This window comes from Dipodomys ordii, unplaced genomic scaffold (assembly GCF_000151885.1).
Source record: "Dipodomys ordii isolate 6190 unplaced genomic scaffold, Dord_2.0 Scaffold2, whole genome shotgun sequence".
Classification (NCBI taxonomy): domain Eukaryota; kingdom Metazoa; phylum Chordata; class Mammalia; order Rodentia; family Heteromyidae; genus Dipodomys; species Dipodomys ordii.
In genome coordinates, this window is record NW_012267218.1 from 22688656 (window position 1) to 22702819 (window position 14164).

At 42.7% G+C, this 14164-nt stretch overlaps 2 protein-coding genes across 3 annotated transcripts in view; one reads left to right on the forward strand and one right to left on the reverse strand.

The window, feature by feature from the left end:
• Positions 1–8014, forward strand: part of Nek9 (NIMA-related kinase 9) — a 44279-nt gene extending 36265 nt beyond the window's left edge. Inside the window, exons 21-23 of the mRNA XM_013016403.1 lie at positions 962–1123; positions 3266–3475; positions 5584–8014. Of these exons, the coding sequence (XP_012871857.1) occupies positions 962–1123; positions 3266–3475; positions 5584–5706 (495 nt within the window). The 3' untranslated portion in view covers positions 5707–8014. The remainder of the gene's footprint in view (positions 1–961; positions 1124–3265; positions 3476–5583) is intronic.
• Positions 8015–8844: 830 nt separating this feature from the next.
• The window catches only part of Zc2hc1c (zinc finger, C2HC-type containing 1C), an 11312-nt gene continuing 5992 nt past the window's right edge, over positions 8845–14164 (reverse strand). Inside the window, exons 3-4 of one of the 2 annotated variants that reach the window (XR_001175058.1) lie at positions 10780–11202; positions 8845–9104 (exon numbers count right to left, since the gene is read on the reverse strand). Coding sequence is in view for 1 of the 2 variants with exons in the window: in XM_013016019.1 (XP_012871473.1) it covers positions 10939–11202 (264 nt within the window). In the remaining variant the exon portion in view is untranslated. Of the gene's footprint in view, positions 9105–10261; positions 11203–14164 lie in introns of those variants that run through there. The other variant, XM_013016019.1, reaches the window with a different exon arrangement.

Below are 14164 nucleotides of genomic sequence, written 5' to 3' on the forward strand. Positions count from 1 at the left end.
GTACAAGTCATTATGTGGAAAAACGAACTTTACAACTTTGGCGGGGGAGGGGGGGTATAGGAGGGATATGGGGGGAGGATATGGGAAGGGATAGGAAGGGGAAACAAAAGGAGGAAGCAACAATGCTTGACAAGAAATGTACTCATCTTGCCCATGTAATTGTAACTCCTCTGTACGGTATTTTCATAATAATAAAAAAAAAGTTAAAAAAAAGAAAATAGGTGATCATTTTTAAGAGACTTGCTGGCAGTTTTTCTTGACTTTCTTTGCCCATCTTTGTAAATGAATATTTATAGTTTGGGAGAATTTAGTTTAATAAAAAGAACCTGCAGGGCGCTGTGGCTCACACCTGTAATCCTAGCTACTCAGGAGGCTGAGATCTGAGGATCATGGTTCAAAGCCAGTCTGGGCAGGAAAGACTGTGAGACTCCTATCTCCGATAAACCACCAGAAAACCGGAAGTGGCGCTGTAGCTCAAGTGGTAGATTGCTTGCCTTGAGCTGAAGAGCTGAGGGACAGCGCCCAAGCCCAGAGTTCAAGCCCCACAACCAACCAAAAATAAAAAATAAAAATAAAAAGAACCTACAGATTTAAAGCTTCTTATCCAGACTGAACTTGGTAGTTATGAGGCCTATAAGCAGAGAAAGCAGCACATCTTCAGCCCAGCCTCTGGCAGCTTGGCCATCAACCTCCCTGCATTGTCTTCAAACCTCCTAACTAGCTGAGTAGCCTGAGTAGAATAAGAGTGTTGAGGAAACACTGCAAACACTCCAGACTCTGCTCAGATTTGCATCTCAAATTATATCACTTCTGTGATGGATTCCCAGGGTGGGAATCCTACTGTCCTGCACCACTAGAGGGTGCTGATGTCTTAACAGTAAAAACTAGAGCAAAAGCAAGAAAGGAATTTGGGAGAAAGTAGATTGTTGCAACTGATAAAAATTTCTTTTTCTGTACCTAGGAGCTGGAAAATGCAGAATTCATCCCCATGCCTGACAGCCCAATTCCCCTAAGTACAGGATTTTCAGAATCTGAGAAAGATACGCTACCCTATGAAGAGCTACAAGGACTCAAAGTGGCCTCGGAAGTTCCTCTGGAACACAAACCCCAAGTGGGAGTCTGGGTAACTGAACTTTGTATATTTGAATCACAATTCTGACCTCATCATGTCCTCTAGCCTCCTTGTTCTTCTGTGGCTGTCCTGCATCAACTCATTACCGTGTCACATATCTGATAGGCTAGTACTTTTCTGCTCAAGGCTAGTACTTAACTACTTTGAGCCACAGTGCCACTTCCGGTTTTCTGATGGTTAATTGGAGATACGACTGTCATGGACTTTGTTATTCTGTCTGGCCTGGAACTGTGATCCTTAGATCTCAGCCTCCTTAGTAGCTATGATTATAGGTGTGAGCCACCAGCACCTTTCCACCCCAGAGAATTATGTTTTCTCTCTGCCTCAGAAATACAAAACTGAAATCCAAAATCCCCGTTCATTTTTTTAACCCACTATGGTGGGTTGAAGAGCTATAAATATAAATAACTAATGTACATCTAACCTTGTAGATGTTTTCATTTTACACCTCAGTGAAACAAAACTAAAGAGGTCACATACTAATTATGTAGCCCATATAATCTCTTGTAACTATTGGACACTGGCACTGCAGCACAAAAGCAGGCACAGATATAAGTTGAATACCTTTTATCCAAAATGCTCAGGACCCAGAAGTATTTGTTAGATTTTTGTTACATTTCAGGTATTAGATTTTTTTTTATTATCTGCATATATATATAGTGAGATATCTTGGAACTGGGACTCAAGTTTAAACACAAAATTCATCTGTGTTTATAGACACTTTATATAAATAGCCTGAAGGTCATTATGTACAATATTTTATTATGCTTGCTTTTTTACCACAACCCTTCTCATGAGCTTAGCAGTGACATTTTCTATTTGAGACATCATGTTAGTGCCCAAACAGTTTTGAACTTTGGGACATTTGGGATCTTCAGATTAGAGATGCTCAAACCTTTAATACTTTATGAGTGAGCATGTCTGTGTTTCATTAAGACTATTTACAAAATCAGTAGTAGGCCAAAATTGGTCCATGGACTGTTGTCTGTTGATTCTGGCTTATACACAAAGTATAGAAAAATCTAGATAATTAGCCGGCTGCCAGTGGCTCACACCTATAATCCTAGGTACTCAGGAGGCTGAGAGATCTGAGGATCACAGTTCAAAGCCAGCCCAGGCAGGAAAGTCCATAAGACTCATCTCCAATAAACCATTAGAAAACTGGAAGTGGCGCTGTGGCTCAAGCGGTAGAGTGCTCGCCTTGAGCTTAAGACCCCAGGAACAGCGCCTAAGTCCAGAGTTCAAGCCCTACAACTGACCAAAAAAAAGAAAAGAAAAATCTGGATAATTAGAAACCTTCCCAGGAGGTAATAAAATCTTTGAAACTTCAATATGAGCATTTTAATTTCTATTGATTAGCTTTGAGTCCTGTTTACTGTGAGAGTCCTATTTGCTGAATACTTCTTCACATCTTTTTTATATTGTTATTCATTATTTTTTATGACTTTTTTTTTTGGTCGGTCGTGGGGCTTGGACTCTGGGCCTGGGTGCTGTTCTTGAGCTTTTTTTGCTCAAGCCTTGAGCCAGCGCCACTTTTTGTTTATGTGGTACTAAGGAATCGAATTCAGGTCTTCATGCATGCTAGACAAACATGCTACACCTAAGCCACATTCTCAGCCCATGTTTTATGAATCTTAATCCTTTGAATCATAGTGTCCTCATTATTATCAGGACTTAATATCCTCACTGTGATCAGAAAGATTTGTTCCAAATGATGCTTTTCTCCATGTTAGCATTTTAAATGAGAACATATTGATGTCCTCTAAAGACTTTTTACAGGGCAGGGCACGGTGGTATATGCCTGTAATCCCAGCACTTAGGAGGCTAAGTTAGGAGTTTGTGAGTTCCAGGCTAGCCTGGGCTACATAGAAGTACTATGTTTCAAAAAATATACATAGATACATAAACATCTTCATAAAGTCCTTCAACATAGATTATTTTTCCTAGCCTAATGAGCACCAAGGCACCGAGTATTGCCTTGCCCTGTCAACACCAGCTGCGTTAGAATCCTAATGTTCTTCATTTCTCTTGTATATGTGTTCTGTCTTGTTAGTTTTAAGGTAAAATCCGTTTGGGTTGGGGAACCATGGCACTTGAGGACAGCTTCCTGCAATGTCTAATTCTTGTCTGTAGCCACCTCAGCTGACTCCTGTGGTACCATGTGCTGGGAAGGGGACACCACTGACTCTTGCCTGTACGTGCAGCGGTCTGCAAGAGGAGGTTGAGAGATTGCAGGGGCTGGTGTTAAAGTGTCTGGCTGAACAACAGACGCTCCAACAAGAAAACCTCCAGATTTTTACCCAGCTACAGAAGCTAAACAAGAAATTAGAAGGAGGGCAGCAGGTGAGAGCATTAAAAGAGTAATTCAATTTCTAAGTCTGGTTTGAAAAATCACAGAAACAAAACACCAAGTACTAAATAGACTTACTCCTTTGTAAGTCCCCGTACAGTGATGTAAGTGTCATAATTAATCTCAGAAACTTGAGCTTTGTTGAGGCACCTGGATTGAATCATTTTTACCACCTAGTTTCCTTTGGGGTTTCTTTTAATCTTTTAGCCCTTTTTTTTTTTTTTTGCCAGTCCTGGAGCTTGAACTTAGGGCCTGGGTACTGTCCCTGAGCTGCTTTTTTTGTTGTTGTTCAAGGCTAGCATTCTATCACTTGAGCCATAGCACCACTGCCAGCTTTTTCTGTTTATGTGGTACTGAAGAATTGAACCCAGGCCTTCATGCATGCTAGGCAAACACTTTACCACTAAGCCATATTCCCTCTGGGCCTGGGTACTGTCCCTCAGCTCTTCAGCTCAAGGCTAGGGCTCTACCACTTGAGCCACAGCACTGCTTCCGGCTTTTTTTCTGATTATGTGGTGCTGAGGAATTGAACCCAGGGCTTCATGCATGTGAGCCACCTTCTACCACTGAGCCACCTTCCCAGCCCCCTCTTTTCTTATATGAAAGATTTGAAACATCTTACTGAACACCTGTCAACCCACCATCTAAACTTAATAGTTATTATGTTGCTATATGTGTTGTAAGATATCAATATAAATTTTATTTTTCTGAGTCATTTTAAAGTAAGTTATAAAAATCATGAGGTAGACCCATTATGTATACTTTATTACACATCCCAGAACAAAAGTACCCATTCTTTTGGCCAGCCAACTTATTATCATACCTAATAAGATTAACACTAATCTTTCTCAAGTTTCATGTAGTATACCAGGTTGGTAATTTGAATTTTCCCAATTTTACTTTTTTTAATGGCCTTTTGAAGGCCAAAAGCCAGTCAAGAATCCCACATTCCATATGGTTGTGTCTCATTATAATCTAGTTGCATTCATTACTATCACTTTTTTTTCTTTGTGGCACTAAGATTTGAACTCAGAGCCTTGTGCCAAGGCAGGTGCTCTAACACTTGATCTACACTCTCTGCCACATCACTTATTATTATCTTTAAGTAGTTGTACAAAGGGTTTCAATTCTATATGTCAGTGTGTGAGTACAATGCATCTTGACCAGCATTACCCCTTCTATCTTTGGCTTGATAATGGCTTGAAGAAACAGGGCTAATTTAACAAAATATCCTGTGCTCTGAATTTGTCTCTTTGGTCTAAATTGTTTTGTCACCTTGTCTTTTCTGAAAACTAGATAGTCTTAAAGCTTGATGTTTATTTGGATGGAAAATAGTTTTGGAAGAACATTTTTTCCAGTGATGCTGCTGATACTGTTTTTAAAGAACCCTGATACCATTTTCTGTATCTCAGCTTAAAAGTAGGGAACCAGATTCGGCCCTTGGCTTTGCCATTTATCTGCTATATATTGTTGTTCTGAGCCCCAGTTTCCTAAAAGAGGAGAATAATACCACTAACCCCATATGTGTTACTTTGAGGATTAAGAGAGAGAGAGAGAGAGAGTGTGTGTGTGTAATGTGTGTGTGTGTAGTGTGTGTGTGTTGAGGTAAAATTGGAAGCCATTGCAGGCCGGAAGATTGTTTGCCCAGGACTGTTTCTGTTGAAAAACAGAAGATTCTGCATTCCAGAAAACTCTGCAGGTCTGGGCAAACCAAGACAATTAGTCACCTTATCTGCAACAGATATAAAGAGGTAGACTGAAGAAATGCCATGAGGGGCTGGGAAGGTGGCTCAGTGGTAGAGCGCTTGCCTTGCATGCATGAGGCTCTGGGTTTGATTCCTCAGCACCACATAAGCAAAAAGAAAAAAAGCCAGAGTGGTTCTGTGGCTCAAGTGGTAGAGCGCTAGCCTTGAGCTTAAGAGCTGAGGGACAGCGCCCAGGCCCAGAGTTGAGGCCCCATGACCGGACCCAAAAAAAAAAGAAATGCCATGAGCTTCTGTAGTATTAGCCACAAGTCCTTAGTAACATTGAAAGTACAGTCCTACATGGCTATGATTAGGCAGTTCTGTTGCTAATCTGAGACTGTATTTTATCTGGACAGGTGGGGATGCATTCCAAAGGAACTCAGACAGCAAAAGAAGAAATGGAAATGGATCCAAAGCCTGACCTAGATTCAGATTCCTGGTGCCTTCTGGGAACAGATTCCTGTCGACCCAGCCTCTAGTCTCCTGAGTCTACTCAGGAAACTGGGATCTAAAGAACCTCACAGCACACTTACTGAATGCAGAGAGCAACTTTCCTGGCTTTGTTCACTTGCAGACAAGGAGCGCAAGGCGGAGGCTCTGAAGCGCTTTCCTTATACATGTGGAGAGTGGCGTTGCCTTTTAGATAGGATCTAGGAGTGAGTTCATTGTTTTGGAGAATGGAAGGGACCCAGGACCCTGGCTTTGTCATCAGTGACTGCCATAGCAACAGCAGCTCTGTACCTCATCTTTTGATCCCTCCTTTAAAGAGGAGACACAGTGCTCACCTTAATTACGCTGATAGCAGTTCATATACCATTTATCATTTTCAGCATTGATTGGAAGCTGCCTTGGAAATTCAGCACCAGGCGTTGCCCCTCCAGGTGGGGGAGGGGAAAGTGTAAAGCTGCTTTGGGCTGGAACCAGGTGTGGCCCTCACGGGTCCTCCAGAAAGTGGTGAAGCATCTGAGCCCTCTGAGGAGCCCTGAGTCCAGGAAAACTTGTGCAGTGGAGTCAGTCTAGTGTTTGCTTTCAGAAAGTTGGATTACTTTGTGCAGCTAAACACTTGAAGAGGAAAAGTGGGCTTAGATTGCTTTCCTCTGAAGATTGATTGAAATGTCATTAGTGAGTAGAGAAAGGGCAAGTCCCTTCTTATCACACAGCTATCTCTTCAGCCTGTGGCTGGTGCAGGCATCCTCTTGGCTCTGGAGGATGCCTCCAAAGAAGATGTATCTGAGAATTGAGTTAGGGGACAGTAGGTAGGGCTACCGAAGGAAATTGTAAGGCAAGGAACTCCTTCAATGCCTGTACTTTGTGTCTGAGTTTCTGGGATGGCTTCTTGTGCCTCAACTCTTAAGGGTCTAAGATCTCAGCAGCCCTAGCCACTCCCTTTCTGAATGTCTATAGTCAGTATTTTTCCCCTTCTGGTGTGTTTTGAAGCCACACCACACATAGTGAATCTGTATCATTTTTCCTACTTGAGTGGCCCAACACCAGCACTAAAACCTAAGTGTCCTGGAAGCCTAGTAGTAGCTGGTGCCTGCCAGGTGGAAGGGATTTGGCTGTAAGCTCTCCTCTGATGTGTCCTTGAAATCAGGAACAAGCTACCTTTTCTAAACACATTTTATGCCCTAGAACCACCAGGCTATATATGCAGAATTTCAGGCTGCTCAAGGATGTGAGCCTGGGTTTTCCATCGAGCCTTATGAAATATACTGTAGTGTTTATCTCATATATTGTTGCCCCCAACAGCTAGATTGTTTTATCCAAACCAAAAAAAAAATGTTCTTAATATTGTAGGAGGACCTATGCAGTGGAAATTTTGCCATTTTCCTAAACCTGGTAGTGCAAAGGCTGGTGCTTGGAGGAAACCCCCTTCTGGTGTGGGCACCTCTGTCAATGGGATCTTCTTTGGTTTGCTATCCCATTGTTTTCTCAATTCTGAGAAGCACAGTACAGTAGTACTAACATATTCACCAAAGCCTTTTCCTATAATAAGGGAAGGGCCAACCCTGACTTAAGGTTACAAGGTCTGGGGGCCTGAGGTTGGCTATCAGTCCCCTGACAGTAGGTTTTGGTTCATCATGTAAATGAAGCTTTGGTGTTCATAAGGACTGACTGGCCTTTCATGTTCCTGTATCATACTCACCATCTCAGCAGGCCTGAGAGGCAGGGTGAGTTTGGGAATTGATCGTGAGGATTGCTTCTGCTCTGGAGCTGAGAGACATGGGCATGTGCTCAGACAGTGAAGTGACAGACAGCAAGTGTTGAAAGGAGATGAGCTCTAGTTCTTGTTGGGGGGGGGGGGGCCGAGGGGGAGGTCGTCAGTCCCAAGCGGTGGAATATGGTAATGGTTTTCTTCCTATGTTCCCTCGGGAAGTCTAGGCTTGATAATAATCTGGCTGAGTAAATTCTGTGCCTTAGAGACAATTTGCACTTTCCCTAATTGTGCCTGGGATAGCCATATGATTTTCCCCACCAAACAGCTATGCAAACAGAAACCAGTTCAAGGTGGCAGCCATGCATTAGAATATTGTGAAAGCAAGGCAGCTGAAATGCCTTTGAATGGTTTCCTGTAGCTAATTTTCTTTCAAGTGTGTCCTGCTTTTCCTTATGCAGTGCTGGGTGTTTGAAGTTTTCCAGTAGTATTGCTTTTGAGTTACAGTATAACCTGCATTACTTTGCGCCTGCACTTTTGCTGCAGAACCAGCTTATTGTTAGCCAGAAGCTGGAAAGGTTGAGGGTGGAGTGGTTTGGCATTTCTGTTTTAAATAAACATCTAAACCCTGAGTGATGTGGTTCAGTAAGCCTGTGTGTGAACCTCAGTCATTGGAGATAAAACACCCACATTCTAGGCCTTTGTGAATCTTCAATTACATGAGTCTTTATATAAATAATAAATGTTCCTTAACAGAAACAAAAAGGACAATGTTCAGAAAAAATCTTCTCCTTCCCAGTGTCTTATTCTTGCCAGTAAAGTCATTTCAATTGCTAGAACCTTTTTCCCCCCCCCAAAGACCTCTGAAAGTGTGGGAGTGGGGATTGAACCATTAAAAGCAGATGCATTCTTGTGTTTTCCTCTTCAGCGTCAGGGGCAGGGGTGCTCTTCCAAGTGGTCATGCCAGATTCTTTCTATAAAACTTTTCTCAAAGAAGCCGAGCTGTACTTGGTCTTCCTGGTATAGCACAGACAAGTTACAAACTTCTCTTGGCTGAGCATCTTGCTAAATTTAAAGCAAAGGCCTTCTAAAACTCAAACTTCACTTGTTTTTGTTATCTATTAGGAAACACAATAAAGAGTGACTCAGGAACTGGAGGCATGTCTCACTGAAGTGGTAAGAGTGCCAGCCTTGAGGGAAAAAGCTAAGCAGGATCAAGGCCCTAAATATACTCTTCCTTCGGCACCAAAAAACAAAACGAGGGGCTGGAAAGGTGGGTCAGTGGTAGAGCATTTGCCTTGCATGCATGAGGCCCTGGGTTCAATTCCTCAGCACCACATAAGAAAAAAGCCGGAAGTGTTGCTGTGACTCAAGTGGTAGAGCGCTAGCCTTGAGCTGAAGAGCTGAGGGACAGCGCCCAGGCCCAGAGTTCAGGCCCCACGACTGGACCCAAAAAAAAAAACAAAACCAGTTTCACACAAATTCATTCAAATGAGATCCCTGGGACTCTCAAGGAAGTATTAGTCACAATGGCATCAGGACAGAGTAGGCTATAGTCAGGAGTGAAACACATTCTTCCCTGTTGGAAAGCCAAAAGTTGTTTTTGCTTCCATGCTACAGAAGTGCACTACTGATTAAACTCAGAGGCACGGGGTTAGGGAAGAGAGCCCATGTCCTGTCACATCTGCTGCTGCCTGTCGCTTTGAAGAGTGATCTGTTGGACTGAAAGCAAATAATGACCAGAGGTGCTGTATGGCATAAAGCAGGAAGACGTATTATCTCGGTATTGCACACACAGTTCCCAAAATTAGTTTCCATGTGAGCTTCATCGTGAGGTTTTTTTTCCCCGTAGCTTAACTTTTTGAACTTGAAAATTTGTTTATTTGCACTAAATGTTCTTGGGTAAGGTAATATAAAATGGGCATTTACAAGCAGCATTTATGTGTCCTCTCTGTCCTTTTTCTACACAAGAAGACACTTAGAAAAAAAAGGTCTTACCTCTTCCCAAAAGCCAAGTCAGATTCAAAAGATGGAAACTCAGGGCCTCAACATGTACATATCAAAGGGAGCACTTAAGACATTGGCTAAATTACATTTCTTTGGGAGCTAAAGAATGAATAACTACATCACTGTGTCTATAGATATAGCATTTATTCTCTGGAAGACCCAGACCTGTGACCTTATCATCATCTATGGCTGAAACTGACCCTAATGCTGCCATTCGACAACTAAAGGAGCCACTAATTCTGAACTCTATCCACAATGCCCTAGGCTGGCGTCATGTTTCCAGGACCTCCAACTTTTCAAGACATTCTCCCTATCTTGTTTTTCAAATGTTGGAATGTATTTTAACCCTGCATAGCCAAATAAGCTAGATCTCTGGAGCAACAATGTCCACAACTTATTCTTGCCATCCATTGCTTTTAACATCAAGTGTGGAGCTTAGTGTATTTCTCATTAAACTTCCTGGGGAGATGAGATACATATTGGGTCAAATAGCTTGTCTCTGAGCTGTCCTTACTCAAATCTTTTTGGTTAAGTTCATAAAATCCATTAATTGAGGACGTAACTTGTACTAGGCACTTTTCTACGTAGGAAATTTAAAAGATCTGGTCCTGCCCCTGCAAAGGTTATTCTAAAATATTAGTGTGATCATACTCTAACCATCAGGGACATGGGACTCTGCCAGTGCCTCTGCTTGGCTTTGATGGTAGATTTGCTCCCTCATTTAAAAACTCATTCAACCCCCTGAGTTGAGAGCAGATTATCAACATCTTTTTCTTTTTATCCAACATATGAAACCCATTAGAAAAGAACAAGTTGAAGTAAAATGTGTTTTCTCCTCATTCCTATGCTGTAACATATATAAAGATGTTTCCTTTATTAACAGTACACCACAGGGAAGGTTTAAGATACACTGGTGCCCTCACATTATGTACTTTCATAGGCTTTTGGCCAGGACCATGCCCCTGGGAGGCCAAGATAGAGTTCCATTTAATAATGCCTTAAAGCACAATCTTACTATCCTTTGTTTTCTTGTGCTAGGGATCGAACCCAGGCTTTGTGCGCGCTAGGCAAGCACTCTACCACTGAGCTGCACCCTCAGTCCTTTATTGTTTTTCTCAACAGTTATCATCTGTGTGACCATAGTCTTCTGATCCCAACTCACTCGGTACTCTGAACTTGCATGAATGAGAAGGCTTTAAAGAAACCCTGAACACGTGATGACCGGAGGCCCTTCACTAGCACAAAGCCCAGGCTCACCGGAAGAGAACTTTAATGCAGCCTGTTCATGATTTACTGTCCTCACCCACTTGCTTGGGGCGAGAACATAAGGCACACAAGCAAAGGTTGTGATGCGAGGGGAAGCTGGGTTTTCTTCTGTCTCGATGCTTACCAATGGCTCTCTCCTAGTGCAGCTTAACTGCAGGCAAATGTGGCTTCTGGAAAAGTTCTGTTTTCTTTCTGCTTTGCATCAAATATATTTGGTTTCTGTTTACTGCTGAAGAGAAGCAGAGCTTTGGGAACTACATAAGGTAGTCTCGCTGTCATCTGCTCAGCTCTCATGCTTCCGTGGAGGTGGAGGGCGGTTCTTGATGGTCTTACACTTGGGAATGTGTCGCTCAGCCACCTTAGGAGCAAAGTGGCGGCCACAGTGAGGACACTGAACATAGTCTGGATTTTCTGCCGGCAGGATTGGAGGCAAGTCTGCTGGGTTTCCACCTTTGGCAATTACTTGCTGGACTTCTCGAGCCTGACGGAGAGTACGGATGAAAGATTCATGCTTTTGTCTCCAGTTGCTCTTCCGAGGAGGTTCAGCCTGTAATATAAAAAGAACACTGATCCTTCAACAGGGTATTTATCTTGTCCTGAGACTCCATGAGAATGATAGTCGGAAATTAAAAGGCTTACTGATTCTCAAGAGAACAGGAAGAGGGCAGCAGTAACATCTGACTCGTCATAGCAGAGGCACAGACCAAGGGGGAAGACAGCTGGGAAACGAGCCATTTTCCCAGCAAAATGCCTGAGGAGTGCTTGGAAGTACTTGATAGTAGAAAAGCAGAAGGTGCAGGCTAAAAAGCTGGCACCCAGGGCTTCTCTCCACCTTGCACATCCAAATGCCCAGTACTCTCACAAGAGAACAGGGAGACTTGTTCTCTGAGAAACAGAATTGGATGGGTTTCAGACACAGAAATCCAGACAGGGTGGAGAACAAGGTTAATCTCTGGACTGAAATGGGGATTAAGTTCAAGTATACATTACAAATTGTGGAACTTTCATCCTTCTCCAAACTCAATTCCCAGAGTACCAAGAAAACTGACATCATCCTCTTTCTTTCTTTCCTTTTTTCTTTTTCTTCCTTCCTTCCTTTTCTTTCTTCCTTCCTTTTCTTTCTCTCATGTGTGTGCCTGCCTTCCTGGGAATTAAACTCAGGGTTTTGACACTGTCCTTGAGCTTTTTTCACTCAAGGCTAGCACTCTACTACTTGGCCACAGCTCCACTTCTGGCTTCTTGGTAGTTTTGGAGATAGGAGTCTCATAGACTTTCCTGCCCAGGCAGGAAACCACAATGCTCAGATCTCAGACTTCTTAGTAGCTAGGCTTTCAGGAGTGAGCCATACCAGTGCCTGGCTCTGACATCCTGACTCTGAAAAAAGAAGGGTTCTCTAGATGATGAATGATCCAGAGATAAGCCTTCAGACATTGACATTGGAGGACTCAATCACAAGGACCTAATCACTATTTAATAACCTTAATATGAAGACTCTTAGTCAATAAATGGACAGACAAGCCAGGCGCCAGTGACTCATGCCTGTAATCCTAGCTACTCAGGAGACAGATGAGGATCCCAGTTCAAAGCCAGCCCAGGCAGGTAAGTCCAAGAGACTCTTATCGCCAATTAACCAACAGAAAACCAGAAGTGGCTCTGTGGCTCAAGTGGTAGAATGCTAGCCTTGAGCTGAAGAGCTGAGGGACAGCACTCAGGCCCAGAGTTCAAGCCCCACGACTGACTAGATAGATAGATACATACATACATACATACATAGACAAAAGCTCTAAAAGACTTTTAAAAAGTTCACAGGGCTGGGAAAGTGGCTCAGTGGTAGAGTGCTTGCCTTGCATGCATGAGGCCCTGAGTTTGATTACTCAGCATCACATAAGCAGAAAAAGTCGGAAGTGGCACTGTGGCTCAAGTGGTACGGTACTGGCCTTGAGCTGAAGAGCTGAGGGACCACACCCAGGTCCAGAGTTCAAGCCCCACAACTGACCCCCCCCCAAAAAAAAAGTTCAGAAACAAAAACTCAGGAAGAAAAATGACAAAACTCTTCTTTACAGAAAAGCACAACAAAATATGTACAAGAAGGGCTGGGACGGTGGCTCAGTGATAGAGCGCTTGCCTTGCATGCTCGAGGCCCTGGGTTCAATTCCTCAGCACCACATAAGCAGAAAAAAAAAGCTGGAAGTGGTGCTGTGGCTCAAGTGGTAGAGTGCTAGCCTTGAACTAAAGAGCTGAGGGATAGCACCCAGGCCCAGAGTTCAGGCCCACGACCGGACCCCCCCCAAAAAAAAATATGTACAAGAAGAGATTGTGACTATAAGAGTATACCATGAAAGGCTAGGAAGGTGGCTCAGTGGTAAAGTGCTTGCCTTGTATGCATGAGACCTTGGGTTCGATTCCTCAGCACCACATAAGCAGAAAAGGCTGGAAGTGGTGCTGTGGCTCAAGTGGTAGAGTGCTAGCCTTGAGCTGAAGAGCTCAGGAACAGCGCCCAGGCCCAGAGTTCAGGCCCCATGACAGACCCCCCCCCAAAAAAAAAGTATACTATGAAAGATAAACAACCAAAGAACTTGAAAAGGTAATAAAAGCTGTGATAGTTCAAAATTCAGTGGAAACTTTATAAAAAATAATGTCAAAATGTTCTCAGAATGGACAATAAGATGAAAATGGAAAGTTCAAAAAGGCCACTATGCTATCTTCCCGTGGAAACTAGACCTAAGAGATATTGATGCACACGCATACAACATGATTCTGTCGGACAATGGAGGAGGGTGGGAAAGGGAGAGGAAAAAAAAAGATAAAGGATAAATAATTTCAAAATACAGTGCAACTATGCAAGAAGATGGTATAAGGAATCTCAACAGCATCAATAGGAGATTTGGGGGGACAGAGAGTAAGAAAGCAATACAGAGAGTTATTCTGAACAAAATAGATACAAAGCTGAAGTGCCATAGTGAAATCCCTTGGTGCAAGTAAACTAAAAAAAAGACAGGGGTATCAGCAAGAAGGGGAGAGCTAGCAGAGAGAATGAAGGTAAATTAGTTACATGTATGAAAGTAGAACAATGAAACGTGTTGAAATTATTTTAAGATGGAGGCATGGATTAAGGAATAATAACAGAAAGGGTAAGGTTGATTATGCTATATTGTATATATATTGTATACATGTGTGAAAATATCCCACATTGAAACCCCCCTTGTATGGCTATGCTAATAAATGGAAAGAATAAAATATTAGGAGGGACTGGGAATGTGGCTTAGTGGTAGAGTGTTTGCCTAGCATGCATGAAGCCTGGTTCGATTCCTCAGTACCACATAAGCAGAAAAAGCTGGAAGTGGTGCTGTGGTTCATATAATTGAGTACTGGCCTTGAGGAAAAGAAGATCTCGGACAGTGCCCAGGCCCTGAGTTCAAGCCCCAAGACTGGCAATAACAAAAAAATTATATATATATATATATATATATATATATATATATATATATATATATATATATATATGTATA